We start from the raw sequence: 18,595 nt of genomic DNA on the forward strand, positions 1-18,595 counted from the left end.
TAACTATGTTGTGTTTGATTATTTGTGAATCTTATAGTACTGGCTTTACTGTTGTAATCTGAATTTTACCGGCAATGTGTAGCAGAGATGGTAAAACAGAATTTTTTAATCTGACATGGTAAAATCAGCATTAACATTTCAACTTCTAAAATAATTTACTGACGCCATATAACCGTAAGTAAAATGTGTTGAGTGTGTCGTTAAATAAAACATTTACTTCCTTCTAAAATAATTTGGTACATACACAAAGTACTAAGCAGATTAAAAGAACAGCAAAAAAATAAATATATATATATATTTTTTTTAATTTCATGTGCAATACATCAGTTGCTTTTTGTTTTATTTTTCTCTGTTATATTAAACATCAGCTATTATTACTGATTTTACCTGTTCTGGACACTTACACAATAACAGGAGCTCGAAAATCTTCCATTTAGCTTATATTGTACATACAGTTACTGGTTTATACTTGTATTCTGAAATTCTTTTATAAAGCATATACATGTACTTCAAACTAAACAGCAAGAGATGTCTTAGGAATATGTAAGTAGGATCTATGTGTAGGTGATTACCCTAAATGCTTGAGTTTAAACCACAAATGGATTTGATTAAAAATGTTTTTCTAAATGTTGTTCTACTTAGTGTCAAAATTACAAATATTTCATTAATCCCCATAGATATCTTCAAGAGAGTTCTGAATCTGAAGAGGATCCGTCACCACCAGCAAAACGAAAGAAAAAGAAATCACGGTATTAGGACATTTTTAAAGAACATTCTTTAGTATTAGAAAAACTAATTCTGAACATAAAAACCAAAGCACTTAACCATGTGGTTTTAAGTTTGATATTATTTAAAATCTAAACTGATTGTAACAGTAATTGTCTCTGACTGGCAAAGATATTTTCATGATATATAAAGAATGATTAAACAGCTTTTATTCAAACTTGGCATACACATTTTTACCCACTGTCATATAAAAATCAATATACCTTAAAGTTTCACACTGTTTCATCTTGAGAAAAGATGAACTACACTAAATTGTGGTTTCAGCCAAGAAAGAAATTCAGAGAAGCCACCATTACAAGTATGGCTTAATTAATAGTATTAAACTCCTCCATTATCAGTTTTTGTCTATAGTTAGTTCAGTAACATAAATAATTATTATTAGGATTTTGTTTAAAAGATAAGTTGAAGTCATGTCTAGTCTTTAATAATAACAAGCTTACAATTACATTAAGAATTCAGAATAACAGCTAGACTGGTTGTCGCACCGAATAAAAATCCTTGAGATTACAAACTTCTTCAATATTATATACAAGCCATGCTGACAGAAACCAGGTTCGACATTAGCAGCCAATCAACGTTTCATAGTCAATTAATTTTGTTCCCAGTCAACTAATCTATTACTTTTTATTAAATACTCTGTCCTTAATTGTAGGGGTGGGATCGCATTTCAGGTGATCTCCATTACTAAGCCCATTGGTCAAATTGCTCATTCAGGCCAATGCACCATAACTGATGTGGTAAACACTGTCCTGTTTGTGGGATGATGCATATAAAAGATCCCCAAAAGCTACTAATTAAAAAGGGTAACCGATAGAGTGGTGGCATTGGCTTTCCTCTCTCGTCTTTGTCAACATGTCCAAGACATATAACATTAAATAAAAATACAGTAAGTGTGTTGTTAAGTTAAAAAATCTTTCTTTAATTAAGGTATTTCTTTTCATGACTCTTGATATTAATATAAACATAAAATATCAAATACAAGTATGTTGGGTTTTTTAGTGAGATAACATTCATGATTTTTTTTAAAGTAGTGTACTCCAGTTTGCTATTTATAGACATCTTATATTTTCTCTATTTTTTTTCTTTTCTTTTTGCAAGCAAAAAACATAAGACGGAGCATCGGTAAGATCATGTTGTATAGTAAATTTAATTACATTCTGGAGCTGTGGAATAATTTTAATGTATTCTGGAATTGGAGAGGGATATTTTGTCTCCTAATGCATCTCACTATCTCATGAGTCATTCAAATGAGACTGTGCTTGCTGGCTGTCATTTAACATTTTCTGAACAGGGTTACACATTTCAATAATTCTCCATCTCAGTTCTATTTCTTCTCATCAGTACACATTGGAGACTGTTTATATGATCATAGTGTTAAGGACTGCTTCTTGTTTTAATTTATCTCATTCGGTTTTCTTTTTGGAGTTTTCATTTGGTTGGACAATATTTTATTGTGCAGAAGAAATGATATGTTTCTTCTGTTCTGGAGCTTTCCGATATATATATTTAGCAGGACTAAATACCATTGTGATTGAAATGAACTGTTGAACTGCATGTTTGTAAATAATACAGATAACATTTTGATATATTATGACAGGACACTTTAACATTTAGGCTGGTTTTCTCAGATTTAGCACAGTTAAAACTTCTCATAATCGTTAAAAGTAAATTGATTTAAATGGGTTTCATTCTGGTTCAGTGGTTTGCATTTTGTCAGTAAATGACAGTTTTGAAATTAGAACAATGACATCTATAATATTTGTTGGTAATATTTACTGAAATAAACAAAGAAATAAGATTATTTCAGATGACTGCTAGAGGTGGTTTTCAGTCCCTTACCGGTCCATCCAGAGACAACTATAGGTTTCATCTCCGTCCTCTGAATGTCTTTCTGTCTATCTTTCCTCATATAGTTTTCTGGAGTGTTATTTTTCACAATGCCTCGAGATATTGAGCTGAAATTTTGTATATAGATTTACAATATACTGTTACAGATCATTATTGTCTTTCATGGCAATTTACCCATTTGTGGCAGAGTTATGGCCCTTGAACTTATGAGATATGAACATTTGTTTTCCAGATGTTGTTTGCGCAATTCCTCAAATTATTGAGCTGAAAGTTTGTGCATAGCTTTATCACATACTGTTACAGATCAGATTTTACTTTAATGGTGATTTATTCATTTTTGACAGAGTTATGGCCTTCAAACTTAGAAAATATGATAATTTGTTGGGCCTGATAGGGAACATGTATTGCTTTAGCAGTAGTCTCAGAAAGCATTTTTTTTTTGTAAAAATGTGCACACCCCATTGTACTCAAATATATTTTCTGTAAAACATTTTATTTTTATAGAGGTTGGTGATAGATTTAACTGAACTGACTAACCCTTTTGGGAATTAATCCCAAAATCATACAGAAGAATACAATTATATTCATATAGTAAATTACTATTTATGTGTGTATGTGAAATATTATTTAATATATATATGTACATATCTAATATAACTTCATTGTACGGCCATGAAATTGATGTTTCCCAACGTTGACAGGGTCAAACTGAGCTGGGAATAATAAACATTGAATGGTGTCTGTTAAATAAAAACTGAATTGGATTCTTGGATCACAACTGTTGAATTTGAAAATGCAAACCAGCAAACTGCTTTTGGGGGCTGTGAGTTTGGTCAGTTTGAAATTGTTTGCGATAAATGTGGAAACTGAAACTAGTTACAAAATAGTTTTGTTTCAATATATGAAAGATTTAACAACATTGTATTAAAATGTAAACCAGTTCACATGCGATAAATTGGCCCAAAGTGTTTTTGCCTATATGTTATTTCGTTTCCACTTCACAGCGATGATAGCAGTTCTCCAGAAAGACCAGAAAAAAAGAAGAAGAAATCGAAAAAACATAAGCATGATCGGTAGGCATAGATTCAGTTCTTCCTTAATAATTACTTAATAAAATGGGAATAAAATCCTATGTACAGTTTATATAATTATATTATTCTATAAGAGCAAAAAGAAAACTTCACTGACGGTGTTAACTGTTGACAAAAGTTTAATATTTCTTTTCCGTCTTGTTTTTTAAGTTCACTGTTTCCTTAGCACTTGATGTTTCTTTTATACTTGGCCATATATGTAGTAAGTTGTTTAAATATGTTTTGGTTTTTAGTTTTGTTAATTTGTTGTAAAGGGCATAGTAAATTGAATTCTTGATTTGATTGATTTATTTGTTTAAAGTTGAACCACTTTTGTGTGCAAAGTTATTGTTGGACCATTCAATTAATCTACAGACACTGGCATTTTATTTAATATGACTGTTAAATCAGCAATGTAATAACTATTAGATGAATAATAATGGTAATGGACATCCCTAATATGGACTAACACGATATTATACCTGATGATTGGTATTTCAAGACACTAGTAAACATGTTGTGTTTCGTAGTAGATATCAGCTGGCTGCACTAATTTGCATCGATTAAAAAGCATTAAACCATCATAACATCCACACAAAATCTATCTGGTAAAATCTGGGATCATCATATTTTAGACTCCAGTTGATATCCTTTGGTCCAGTTTTCTACTAAATGAATTGCAACAATGTTTACAGTGCAGTTGTAATGATGAAATCTCGTGAGTCGAAACGCCGGCCCGCATTATGTAAATAAAGGTCATCTTTCATGGTAGGATTCATGCATGGCATATCTATTTACACAGATCTGACACTAGTTTGGAACTTACGATATTGAAAACTACAGTCAAAAAAATATATTATTAAAAAAAAGTAATAATGTTTCATGTTATAAATGTATAAACAAAAATGTTTGAAAGAATTTGATTTCTATAGCCCACAAATGATCACTTTATCTTTAATTTCTTCATTTATTTTCTGTTCTGTTTGTTGCAGCACTCAGTGTTCGGACTGAAGTTGTATGTGCTTTTGTCTTGCTTAATAATTACAGTTCTCCAAAAGCATTGACACAATTCTTCTGTTTTTCTGAAAAACCACAATTTAAAAAAAAATAAAAAAAATGACGTAATTATTTTTGGTAATACTTGTATAAATTATGTTAAAATTAAGTTTACATTTTTGTTTAAATTTTTATTTTATTTTATTTATTTCTATTAAATGTGTGTTTTATTGTGTCATTGAAATGTTCTGCAATAACAGAAGCACTGTGTTAATATGTTAAGACTTAGATCTCTTAAGATTTTTTGTTCTGAGTGTTTCTGCATGCAACCATCCACTTTTAAATCATCATATTTGACATTACTCTATGAATGTTTTCATGCAAACTACTTTATGCCCACACACCTGGTTTGTAAGTTTCATGTCACTCACAGTTATGAAGTAGTGTGACAGTCTGTCACCGACTCTACATGTAAGATGTGTTTTGTAATCGTGTATTACTGTTATAATAGGGAGTTTATTCCCTTTATTGATATTGTTTGTTTTGTTATTTAAAGTCTGCAATTAATTGCTTTATTTTTCACACTAAAATTTGGCTTTACTACATATAATAGTGTAGAATTTTTCCATGTGATGGCACTTAAAATACACTGATGAATTGAAATAAACAAAAATCGAATTTGAAAGAGAAAAGATATTCATACCTTTTATGTACAGTGGTTTAAATTGAGCCATGTTCATTATTTGAAAAGTAAACTTTTGAGTCTGACATAAATATGCAAAGTAGATATAATGTCAGATAGATAACCAGTGTTTCTGCCAGAAAGAAATTTTTGGGTATTGCGCTATGAAATTGTAACCACATGTAACCACATGTCAATAGGGAGTATGGAGGACCTCCCCCAGAATGAAAATGGGTTAAGTTTTAGGGCTACGGTTAAGAAAATCATACAATAATGATAAGAGTAATTAATTTTGTGAAAAAGTCCCAATTTAAAAAAAGTTAAATTTGGGTATGGCGCCATACCCGTTTTACCCTCTGGCAGAAACCCTGATAACCTACATGTATTCAAATAATAAATTATATATACATGTATTATATGTGACAAAGCTATCAAGTAGCATATGGTCCTTAGTTTGGTTAACACTGACAGGTTTAAATACTATGTCAGTTTATTAATCTGTTACTAACCAAAAAAAATAGAGAGAGAGAGAGAAGAAGACATGCAACAGAATATGTTATTATCGCAATGTCCCACATCTCTGATTCCAGCTATAATTATAAATGTTCATGGCAGTGCATGGACTGAACCAATCTACATGTAACTTGATATCTCTTATGACAATTTATTTATTGGATAATATAGATGTGAAGTGATATGAAACACAAAACAAAAGGTGAAACATTTAATATCAGTATTCAGATGTTAATTTTGTTATTGCCAAAATTATGATTGATGGAGACATTAGGTTTATTGAACACAACATGAGGAACTACTTAGTCACTGAAACAGTCTTTGATAATTTCATTTTGTTAATAGAGAACCAGTACATGCAATTACTGTTAATATTCATTATCTCTTTTGTGTAGAACTTGCCATATTGTTTAATAAAGAAATGATTTTAATCACTGCCATAATGGCATATAGCCAGAGAAACACCCCCCCCCTCCCACACACACACACACACATTTTTAACAGCACCACTAGAGCACATTAATTAATTAATTATTGGCTATTGGATTTCAAACATTTTGGTAACTCTGTGTTAGACAAGACCCACTTCATTTTTCCATTAGCAGCTAGTGATCTTTTATATGCATTTTCCCATAGACAAGACAGCTCCTACCACAGCATTTGATACACCAGTCATAGGGCACTGGTTGGAATAAAGCTAGAAGAGTCCAAGGTTATTGAGACAAGTAATATGTCACAAGCTCTTATTGACTAATTAATGATGATTATTCAGTCAGAAATGTTTTAATGAAAAAATGATAAGATTGTCAGTGTAGTTTTATTTGACATATAAACATTATGATGTTGACGATACATGGATGAAAATTGTGTACTGGAAAACTTTGACAACCTAGCCTCATTTTGTAATTGTATAGTTTTAGTGTGTGTATTTCTTACTTTTTATTGAGTTCAAAATGAACATGTTTAAATATTAATGCACAACATAATCAAAGCAACATGTACACTGTTTTACTCCGTTTCTAGTTTGATGTGTTAGGCTAGACCTTTTAACCAAACTGGCTATTCATATATATAACATTGTAACTTTGGTACAAACACAGACAAATTAAGGCTTTGGGGTTTTTTTTGCCTTGAATTATTTTTATGTTTTTTAAATTCATCATGCTTTGATGTAAAAACATTGTATTAAAAAGAACTGAAATCACAATAAATGGAAGCAGTATATCCTCCATTATTCATCACAAAAGTGGAAATTGTTTTATCAGTGCATATAAATGGGATGGGGGGGGGGGGGGGGGCATTATTGTGCCTAACCAAAATTAGTAGTCTAAGATATATTATTATTATTATTTAATTGCTTAATTGTTTTAAGTTGATGTAACTACACATAGGCAAGAAAAATATTCTTGACTGGTTGTCCTGTATGTCTGTCTTTTCATTAAACATAGGTAATGTCAAGTATTTTATAATTGAATCCAATATTAGACATTCACTATGTTTGTATTTTGACAGAGTTATGGCATGTGGGCAGTGGCTTCCTATTCAAAAGTCGTCCAAACAAAATTATAATATTAGTGATCGGAACCAAAATTCTGGTATTAAACAAAACCCTAAACATTAATAAATATGGACTAAATACTTTACATATACATGTAGTATGTTTTCTGTGAAGTGTAGTTAATATACTTGAGAAGATCAAATGTTAAAAAAAGAAAGAAAAAAAGAAAGTGTTTTGAGTTATGATCTATTGAATAACTAATGTCATGCCTACTTACATATATATAGATAATATAATTATATGTGCCTGTTGCTAAATATTTGTATATAACCATTTGTGTACATAATATTAAAAATTTTGTGTGCTATTTGGTTTCATCGTTATCCATATTAAAATATTTCATGCATTTTCTCTTTTCCATTGCATTACTGATTTTGTAGCTTTGAGGCTTTTACCTAAGGTAATGTTTTTATATGTACAATGTAAAGAACTCTATTCTGGATAACTCCAAGTGTATTTTCTTTCAAATTGACAGTTTAATATGTATAAAGAGATGCGCATGCACATAACAGTGTAAATACCATAATTATGTAAATATGTTTGTATTCTACCTATATCTTTGCTGTAACAAATGTCAATAGAATATAGAATGATCTCACACAAACTTGTTTATTATTCTCTCTGCACTTCGCGCAAGCTAGACAGTTACAATTGGTGTTTTGGGTGCGTGTTGACTATATATCTATATCTTCTTTTCATTGTTTTTTTTTTCGTTCTGTTGTTATTAATGACAAGAGTGAAAGATGATTATGCACAAGTAATATAGAAGTTTAGAACTAACACTGAAATGAAGTGTGTGTTAGTCAAGTCATAAATAATGAAGAGAATCACTCCAGTGGTTGATATCCCTGCTAAGTGCTCTAAGTGCAGTTTATCTGTAGATTGAAGTGGTCACAGGACATCTTGCAACTAACAGCTACAATGAAACTCCTCTAAACCGGACACCCTCGTGACCAAGTAAAAAGTCCGGCTTTAAGAGGTATCCAGTTTAGAGAGGTTCTCTTCTGTACAGATATTTAAAAAGGGACCGTGAAAAACATCCAGTTTTGAGGGAATTCCGGTTTACAGAGGGTCCGGTTTTGAGAGTTTTGACTGTACTTGTAACGGTCCCATAGTCAGACATCTTCAAACAACGTTCAGTGGGATTCCATTGTTATATGTGTTATATGAATTTTGGAACAATGATTATAGTTGATTGATTTAGTTATTTATTTGGATAAGGATTTTGAAAAATATATTTTTCTTTATAACAATACCTAAGTTTCACTACAAAATGTATTGGCAATGATTTGGAATTTGGCTTAATATTTATTTGTGGTTCATATTAAACCTGGAGTTTTCAAGCTACTTGAGATTAATTCACAATTTGTAACATGCCCCAAAACTGAAGAGTGATGAAAAAAAGAGAAAAAAAACATAAATAAAAAGAAAGAAAAAATATATATCTCTATAATTATATAATTTGTATGTATTAAACTCAAATCTCATTGAACACATTTTGAATCTAGAGGTTGTTTACCAGTTTTTGCTAGCAGTTGCAGAATGGTTCTGTTTTATTTAGTTCATAAACACACCAGTTGTGTATGCATATAATAATGTTCTTAATTAATTAATTAGATTGTGTAGCATTTATGCTTGTGAAGATTTTGCCAAAACTTAATACTAATCAAACTGCATAGCTTGGCTCCGTCTAAGGTGATCCCTTTTTTTTTTTCTTTTTTTTTGTAACCATGCTAACATAACTCAAAATCTTATGCCTCCTTTTTTGAATGCCCCCTTTCCTAGTGGTAATAAAACACAGGTAAGCAAAGAAGTCTCTCTTGTCTGTCTTCTGTCTACTGTTCATATGTATAAATTATCATAAATTATGCTAATTAGTGGTGGAGAATTATAGGTTTAAACATGGCTACTAAGTGGAAATGTTCACCTCTTTTAATGAGGTACACATTTTCACTATTAATACTAACAAAAAAAAAAAAATCTTTATGGACCAAACAAAAGGGTAAAAATATCAATTTGTAATGATGGCTCAATTAATTGGATTTTGGTTTCTTTTCATTTCAACAAATGTATTTTTGTGTGTTACGTGTAGTTTTCTAGGGAAGGTCTTTTTCTTCATTTAGATAATTTATTGTCTTTTTTCTTTGATTTCAGTTGTTAAAATATAAATAATTATGTTTATGATTCCCCCATTTATTTCATATATATTACAACAGTCTAAAACATTCACAGATATACTAAATCTTGTATATTCCACAGAAAGATTTGACTTCACTACTAATTTATTTTTTATTGCACATTCTAAGTACCTTGTGTTTTTAAATAAAGTAACCTTTTTACATACTATGGTTATTTTTTTTATTTATATCAATAGAAACAAAAAACAAAAACATTATAAGACTATAAATTAACATGGTTTGTGAAAACTTGAAATTTTTTGGAAATTTCTGTGTAAGTTGAGACTTTTAGTGTACTGAATACAACTTTACGCGGTTTTATTTGTAGAATGTTCACTTTCACTGAATTTTTATATATATATATATATATATATATATAATATATATACCTACAGAAATATCTCAAAATAAATTACAAGTATGAAATTATCTGATGACTTGTCATATGATTTTAATATGTCATTATGTCAAGGCTTTGAAAAAAGAAGATAATAGTTATGGTTATAATTAATATTAAAACCTCAGTATAAAAAACCAAAACAACTGAAGAGAATGAAAAATTTGTTTTAAGTTAATCTGAAAGTACTCAAGTTTACCCACATTTGCTTTTGGTATTCAGATTGTGCATATTAGCCAGGTTTGAATTTGTTTTTACTTGTAGAGTGAAATGAATATTATGAGTGTATTATTTTCTTTGTGTTTATCAACATATGCATGGAGTAATTGATTAGTTATATATACAAACAAAATGTAAGTTTGTTTTGTTCTAGAATCTTGTAGCTGAACATTATTTTCACTCTAAATCTGTGTGAATATGATAGGTTAATAAATTAAACAAAGCTTTTGCTTTGAGCACATCAAGTCATCATGAATTTGCAGTTAGTTTATATATTGTAGAATTAATGCATTATACATATTGCCATGCATCTTCCCCTTGTAACCTACCTTTTTTAACCTGCTAAGCTTCTGAAAATACAACAATATCCTCAACTTGCATCTTGGAACGTTGGAGTATTTTCACATTCTTCAGTACTAAACTGCATATTAGTTTAGTAGCAAGTTGCTGGTGTCCAAATTACTAATACTTTTGTTTAAGAGCTGAAGTCTAAACTTGAAATTCCAAATTAACACTAAAAGAAGATTGTTGTTGTACATATTGGAGTGAAAATGTACAGTTCTGTATACAGTGAATACTGCAAAGATCAACAATTTAAGACAAGCTCTGTACTTTGTTATTACATCTGGAATGTCGTCTTCCAATCTGAATTCGTTTTTGAATACAAAAGCAGCATTACTACAGTCTTAACAAACCTGTATGTTTTTGCTGTCAGAAAATAAGGTCAACTTCTTTACAAACATTTTAAAAATATATTCTTAAACCAAACATATATAATATGAAATATGTATTAAATTATGGGGAAACATCTTAAGATTTCTGTGTGTATGTAACATTTTAAATATATTACAAGATTATACAACATATAAACGTTTGACGTCACACGGTTGCATGCTTGAACATATACCTATATTCTGTTACTATAGCAACATATTATTTGACTTTAATTTGAAGAAATAAGGGAATCTCAGTCTCTTGATAAAGAATTGTTGGTGTCATTAGCCATAACAATTCATGGATATCTAACCTTTAAATGTCATATCTTATAAATAATGTCTGCTAAAATGTTCCTTCTAATTTTAATGTTATTAAATATATAAAAAAATACAGAAAGACTGAAATTCCTTTTGTGATCATTTCAAATGTGAAAATAATATGTTTAGTTTTTTCTTTATCTGACTGACAGCTGCTAGACAAAACATAACTGCTTTAGAGACATGTATATGTTGACTTGATGGGCCTTCCTAACAAAATACGTTCATTTTACTTGCAGATGTTTTTTCTATCATGGTAAGTGATTTGAGTGTGTGTATTTATGTGTCAAATTGTTTTTCTGCCATATATAGCAAAATATTTTTTTCTTTTAATGATACAGCTGGTGCATTGTATTTTTTTTTTTTCAGTTCTGAATCTAAGAAACAAAAAAAAAGCAAAAAAAGTAAAAAGAGGTAAGATTGATACTGTAACCTGACACATTGTGGATGGTCTGTTATCAGGGTCATACATTACTGGAATCCTGGTCTTATAAATGTGTGACATTTATTTACCCACAATGCTGGTGATAAATGTGTTACATATTTATTTTTTCACCCTTTCATTATTAGTTCTCTGCTGGTCCTACCGGAGGAGACTATAGATTTCATCGTCGTCCTGTCTGTCCGTCTGTCCCACATATAGCTTTCCGGATGTTTTTTTCACAATGCTTTAAAATATTGAGTTGAAATTTAGTGTATAGCTTTATCATATACTGTAATATAGATCAATTTTAACTTTCATGACATTTTACTTATTGTTGACAGAGTTATGGCCCTTGAACTTAGGAGCTACAGAAATTTGTTTTCTTTTTTTTATTAGTGTGTACAAGGCATGTGGGAGGGGTGTGTCAAATCTCTGCATTTAGGAAAAAACTGGTGGTGTTCGGTCAAACTGCGCATTACTGTTAATAAATGGTATCTTTGAGTTAAACAAACATTCTCTGAGTGTTGCTAAAGTGATACACGTCCTCTACCTGACCCAACATTTCTTTAGACATTACCTGTCCTCAAACAAGGGCACCTTCCCCCCCCCCCCCCCCCCCCCCCCCCCCCCCCCCCCCCCCCCCCCCCCCCCCACAAGTGGTCTGGTCCGAACATCCCAAAAGCCAATGGGATGGCCTAAATTCTTCTACTGCATACTGCTCTCTAGTTCCGGTCACATGACTGTAACTTCCTTCTTTTTCTCTTCGCTAAAGGGTCTGGACGTCCTTTTGCTTGGCTCTGTTTGGAGTCAACTTTTTTATAAGACCTTTGGTTTTGTATTCGTGTTTGGGTGAAATGTTTTCCACCTTTGTTTTCGTTAGCTTTCGTATGTTTTTTCGCGTATGTCGCTTGACTTTCCAAGCGTTTAATTACATGAAATGTTTTTTATATTGCCGGTTGTCGTGTCGGACGCCATTTGCAAAATGGTGTCTTTATTTACCAGCTTTGTGTTTGTGTTATTGTTGGTTGGTTACTATTATCATGTCTGATAATGTTCAGCGACTAGTTCGAGCGTGTTTATGCTGCAAGAAGTTTACTGCCGGCGGCGACCCACACGACTTATGTCCAGGTTGTCGTGTTCCGTGTGGCCTCACTTCAAGATGCGACCTTGTTCGGGCTTGTCTGATGTCGAGTTCGCGGCTTACCTGAAGGTGGTGTCAGCGAGGACCAAGAAGGTGGAATCTTCACCTTTGATTGCTGACTCCGTGGCGGAAGTGTTACGTTCAATTCTACCGACCATGCTGAAAGAAACAATGGCGTCAATGGTGACCTTACCCAAACCGGCGGGTTCGGGGTCAGGTCCGGTTCCAGTCCCCTCTTCAGGGGGTGCGGCTTCTTCAGCTCCACCGATACCTAAGACTTCGGATGACAGGCCTGCGGTCTCTACGCAGCCCTCTAAGAAGCCGGCTCATTCAGATAGACGCTCCACGGATTCCAAGGCTCACCGATCTTCGGTGGGGAAGTCCTCTTCGGCGCATCGGAGCCGGGACCGTAGCTGCTCCACACGACCTGTACGACTCCCTACGGGTTCCACAGATCGTCAGCACCAACCTTCAGTTGATGTGGCTTCCAAGGCCTCCGAGGGATCTAGACGGGACCATCCACGGTCCGGTTTAACCGGCGGCTTCCATTACGGTACATCGATTGGCCTGTGCTCGAGTTCTACAAGACTTTGGTGATGAAGCGCCTGCGGCATCTGTCATTGAAGAGCCCGACTCTACAGACCATATGACTATGAGGGATTGCTTGGCGGCCGTCTACGACAAGTTACCGTCCTTGCCACATCCAACAACAATGTGGTCATCCGTTCCTTGGTATCCACACGGGACCGACCACGGTCCGGTTCTCCGGTATCTTCATCGGGCTATGACCAGAGCGACTGGCCTGTTCACGGGTGCTACGTGACTTTTCTGATGATGTATCGGTATCCAGATCTAATACATCTTGCCGATCCACATCCTTTGCCGCTGCCAGATTGGGATCATCTGTTGCTGCATCTCACGTCAAGACTATACCATCCATGTCCGCAGTTGTTCCAACTGCACGCGTGGACTTTATCTCCAAGAGTTTGAGGAAGAAAGGTTTTTTCTTCACAGTCTACGGCGGCCATTTTGAAAGCGCACAGATCAGCTACTACTGCGGCTTACAACGTCAGATGGCTTTTCTTTCACCGATGGTGTATCCGGCAAAAACTCAAACCTCAGACGATCCAGATACCTCGTTTTGCTGATTTTTTGCTGTATCGGCGGACCGCTTTACGATTGAAGGGGTCTACCATCGCTGGGTACGTTTCGGTTATCGCTACTGTTCGTGATGTCGCTACTGGAACGAAGTTATCGGGTATTCCTGAGATCCATAAAATGATCAAAGGGTTTCGCCTTGATGATCAAGTACACCGGTTTCGGCCACCAAGATGGGACCTGAATCTGGTGTTACGAGCATTATCGACCGCACCTTATGAGCCGATCGAATCCTCTTCCCTGCAAGACTTGACGCGGAAGACGGTGTTTTTACTCGGTTTTGACACGGCTGCCCGTGTCTCAGAACTCCATGCTCTTGATGTAGACTTAGTACGTTTTCACCGAGATCGGCGTGCAGTCAACTTGGGGTTACTCATGAACTTTGTTGCAAAGAATCAGTTACCAGACCAAGCGCCTTGTTCGTATGTTGTGCAGGTCCTCTCCTCTATTGTTGGTCCAGCGGACGTTGAGGACTTGGCGCTGTGCCCTGTCAGAGCCCTGCACCAGTACATCGAGAGGACCAGATCTTTTCAACAATATCGCAAAAGACTTTTCCTTTCCTGTAACCAGAGTCGGTTGAGGGATATTACCAAAAACACGGTGGCCACCTGGATCCGGTCTTCTATCCTGACCGCCTATCAGAAGGAGGGTTTACCTGCTCCATCTGCTTCTAATCCGCATGAACTCCGTGCCTTGGCTGCCACAATGTCCCTGCACTGCAACACACCCATTCAGCACATTATCACTGGTTGTTTCTGGGCTACGGACGCCATCTTCGCCAACTATTATCTGAGGGATATCTCCACAGAAGACGTTGAGGGGTTCCATCATCTGGGTCCGGTTGTTGCTGCACAGACTCTGTTGAATACAAGCCGTCCTCATCGCCGTTGATGTCTGTCTGATTCTGGGCTGCATACCGAGATGTCCATCGAATCGACAGGTGAGGATTGCTTAGACTTTTGTTCGTTTGTGCCGGAACTTTTGTCTCGATAACCTTTACCCTGCACTGCATGTGGTTATTTGTTGTCGTTATTGAACTAACAGTTCTTTGGTGTACTAGACAGAAAACACTCGGGGGTCTTGTTCTGTTCAATGTTCTGACGGATGCACCTCATTAGGTTGTTGCTTGTTATTACAAAAATAACACTTCAATACGTGAGGGTTACCTAACACCTGCATCCCTGGTGGCTATGACTTCCCACCCTGTCAGAACCAGCATGAGATGTGGCAGCCGCCTCCTGGTCCTTTGTTCTGGGAGCCGTACCTGCCACTGCTGACGGATGCCACCATTCTGGTTATTGATACTAACATCACCTGCATTGGTCTGTGACGGGCATCCCTAGGAGGAGGGCTTACCAGGGTTGGCATCATTCTTCCACTAGTCAGCCTCTTTCCGGTTTGGGGAGTTATCACAAGCATCTACGGATCTCGGCACCCACCACCATTTGTTGAATGCTGCCCTTGTTTGAGGACAGGTAATGTCTGAAGAAATGGAGAAAACTTGGAGTGTTATCTCTTTTATAGATACATTACCTGTCCTCAAGATTTCATCCCGCCCGGGCCTCCCCGCTTCCTGTTCTCCGTGCGATGCTCAGGTGAAAAGAAGGAAGTTACAGTCATGTGACCGGAACTAGAGAGCAGTATGCAGTAGAAGAATTTAGGCCATCCCATTGGCTGTTGAGATGTTCGGACCACACCACTTGTGTGGGGGGGAGGTGCCCTTGTTTGAGGACAGGTAATGTATCTATATCTCCTAATTCAAGGGCCATAACTCTGTCAAGAATTGGTAAATTGCCATGAAAGTTAAACTTCATCTCTAACAGTACGATAAAGCTATACACAAAATTTCAGGTTAATATCTCAAGGCCTAAAAAAGACCCATCCGGAAAACTGTATGTGAGACAGACACATGGGCGGACAGACAGGAGGACAGAGATAAAACCTATCATTCCCTCCGGCTGGACCAGTAGGGGGCTAATAATTCAGTCAAACAATATAACAGCAAGTAGTGGAATTTGCATTTGAAGAAAAGACAACTAAAAACTTCTTGAATTTTATATCGAAGTGCTGAAATTTAACAGTTCTAAACCACTGTGAATTTTTGTTATAAAAAATAATGATATAATAATAATAATAAATATATCTTAAATAGTTTAATTAACTGGACAAATTGTACCTGATGTTGGTTCATCTGAACACCAAAAATGCAAGTAAACATGGTTAAGTGAACGCTTGTCAATAAGTCATTGGATACTGATCTGTGATAGTTAATGTTAAAGTAATGTAACAGTTTCAATTAAAAAAAATGTACATATAGTCCTTGAAAATGGCAAAAAAAAATGTGCTCAAAATTTGCTTTATCCCTGTATGAACCCTGAAATACATTTTAAAAATTCAGAGTTGAAGAGAAGAAATCTAAGAAGCGTATTTCCAGTTCCAGTTCGGGCAGTGATGTTGACAGTGTCTCAGGTTCAGCCAGGTAAGGCATGGCCGTGTGTTACAATATGTCAACCATGTTTGTAGCACAACCATATTTTTATGGCACAATATATGTAACATTGCTATATTTGTAGCACAAACATGTTTAAGGCACAATGTAACCATGTTGCACATTTTTGTTGTACAATCAAATAAGTATACAGTCATACCTATTTTAAGCAGTCACACAAGGGAGTAGATGTAAGTGGCCGCTTAAGACAGGTGGCCAGTTAAGACAGGTTGCCACATATATAGTCTTTAAAACATTTGTTGTTTCTTGTTTTACCGTCTGTACTGCTAATCAACAGATGTGTGCTTCACAGTTAAAATATTTGCTGTACCTTATCACTGTTGTTAAAATATCCCTTTTTATATAATAGTAAAACTTTGCTGTGGTCGCTTAATATAGGTATTTTAGCAATTTGGGATCCAGTTTAGGTTGCCGCTGGCTGTGTTAGATAGGTGACCGCTTATTACAGGTGCATTTACATTATAAATTGTTTGGGAGGGAAAAAATGGCCGCTTAAGGCAGGTGACCGTTGAGTACAGGTGGCTGCTAGGACAGGTTTGACTGTATTGAATTTTGTAGAAAGAATATGTTGGTAGCCCAACTATGTCAGTAATACAATCATGCTGATAGCAAAACCATGTTGGGCTTACCGTATTTTCCTGTGTATTATGCGCACTTTTTTCCCAGAAAATACAGGTTAAAAATGGGGGTGCGCACTATACATAGCAATAGAAAAAATATCTTTTAAAAATGTCCAGCGATCACCCATGAAAAATCGCCGATCGGTAGTTTACGGTACTTTATAGGTTATTGACAGTGTTCATTACAACGAAACGCCAAAACCCTCTTAAAAATCGCTTTTCACTTGTGATGGTTGTAATACATGCAAAATAAATCTACAAAAGTATCCATACCTCACTAAAAAGTACACAAAAATGACAAAACTGGACCGTAAATACTTTTAATTTCCACAAGATTTAATTCGGCCATTTCCGGCAAACCGGAAATATACCATACTATTATTAATTTAGAAATCTCGCGCATTCACGTTAGCCACGAGAACAAAATGTAATATGCTATATTTTTGTTTTCATATATTTATTAGTAATTTACAGTGTATATAACTGTTTTGATTTATGCACGTGTGAGTCTGTGACATGTAAGTACGCAAGTACTAGCCTTTATTTAATGTGACATATAGGTCTATGTACTGAAATACCTAACTTAAGTTTTGTTTCTTGAATATACCGCTTCTTTCGCTTTTTGTTAATTTTGGTGACGGGGGAAAACGGTACATCTTGCATTCACTGTCGATTTTGTGGTTTAAAAAAACGGTGCGCATTATATTGTGGTTTATGTTTTTTTTCTTGGAATAAACGTTCAAAGTGGGGGGTGCGCATTATACACCGGTGCGCATAATACATGGTAAAATACGGTACATGAAAATACACCAGTATTAATGGGGGTTTTCATAAACACCCATTGATGAGAATATGTTATTTATGATAACAAATGACAATAACACACAAGTGTTATTGATTTATAGACATACAATTGGCTGCTCCTTGATGATGACTTGATCGCCACTGTCATGCCATCCAATGAAATAAGTATGATAGAAATTAATTGTTCTGATATATTAGACCTGTGCATTATCTACTAATACTATTTAAATTTATCCTTGTGGACATCAAGTATTAGAAAATATATGCAACTTGCATTATTAATAACTATATTTGTTTTAGTTCGCAAGATTCTGACGATTCCAGCCTTGAAAGGTGTTCAAGAAGCAAGAAAAAACAATCGACAGGACAGAGTTCAGAGACTGCGAGAGTAACACAGAAGTCGACTCTGAATTCTCCTCTCAGAAAAAAGCAGACAAGACATTCTCCCAGTCTTTCACCAAGGTTTATACACGCCTTTCTCGCACCTGTTAGGGCTAGATTCTTAAGTTTGAATCGTATTCCAAACTAATATTTTTAGCTCATGTCCTTTGACTTCTTTATTCTTAATAAAGAAGCAGTCAGTATGTTGGCTTTCATAAAATGAAACTTTGTACTTGACTGTTTTTAATAAATCTCTGTATAATATAAATATTCACTTC

The 18,595-nt window shown here is 34.7% G+C and overlaps 1 protein-coding gene across 4 annotated transcripts in view; it reads left to right on the forward strand.

The window, feature by feature from the left end:
* Positions 1-18,595, forward strand: part of LOC121368304 (serine/arginine repetitive matrix protein 2-like) — a 68,394-nt gene that overhangs the window by 41,494 nt on the left and 8,305 nt on the right. For 3 of the 4 annotated variants that reach the window (XM_041492971.1, XM_041492973.1, XM_041492974.1), the window contains exons 5-10: positions 678-749; positions 1,885-1,908; positions 3,639-3,707; positions 11,650-11,694; positions 16,402-16,482; positions 18,237-18,398. In XM_041492971.1, the coding sequence (XP_041348905.1) occupies positions 678-749; positions 1,885-1,908; positions 3,639-3,707; positions 11,650-11,694; positions 16,402-16,482; positions 18,237-18,398 (453 nt within the window). The remainder of the gene's footprint in view (positions 1-677; positions 750-1,884; positions 1,909-3,638; positions 3,708-11,649; positions 11,695-16,401; positions 16,483-18,236; positions 18,399-18,595) is intronic. The other variant, XM_041492972.1, reaches the window with a different exon arrangement.

The sequence above is a fragment of the Gigantopelta aegis genome, chromosome 3 (genome assembly GCF_016097555.1).
Source record: "Gigantopelta aegis isolate Gae_Host chromosome 3, Gae_host_genome, whole genome shotgun sequence".
Taxonomy (NCBI): domain Eukaryota; kingdom Metazoa; phylum Mollusca; class Gastropoda; order Neomphalida; family Peltospiridae; genus Gigantopelta; species Gigantopelta aegis.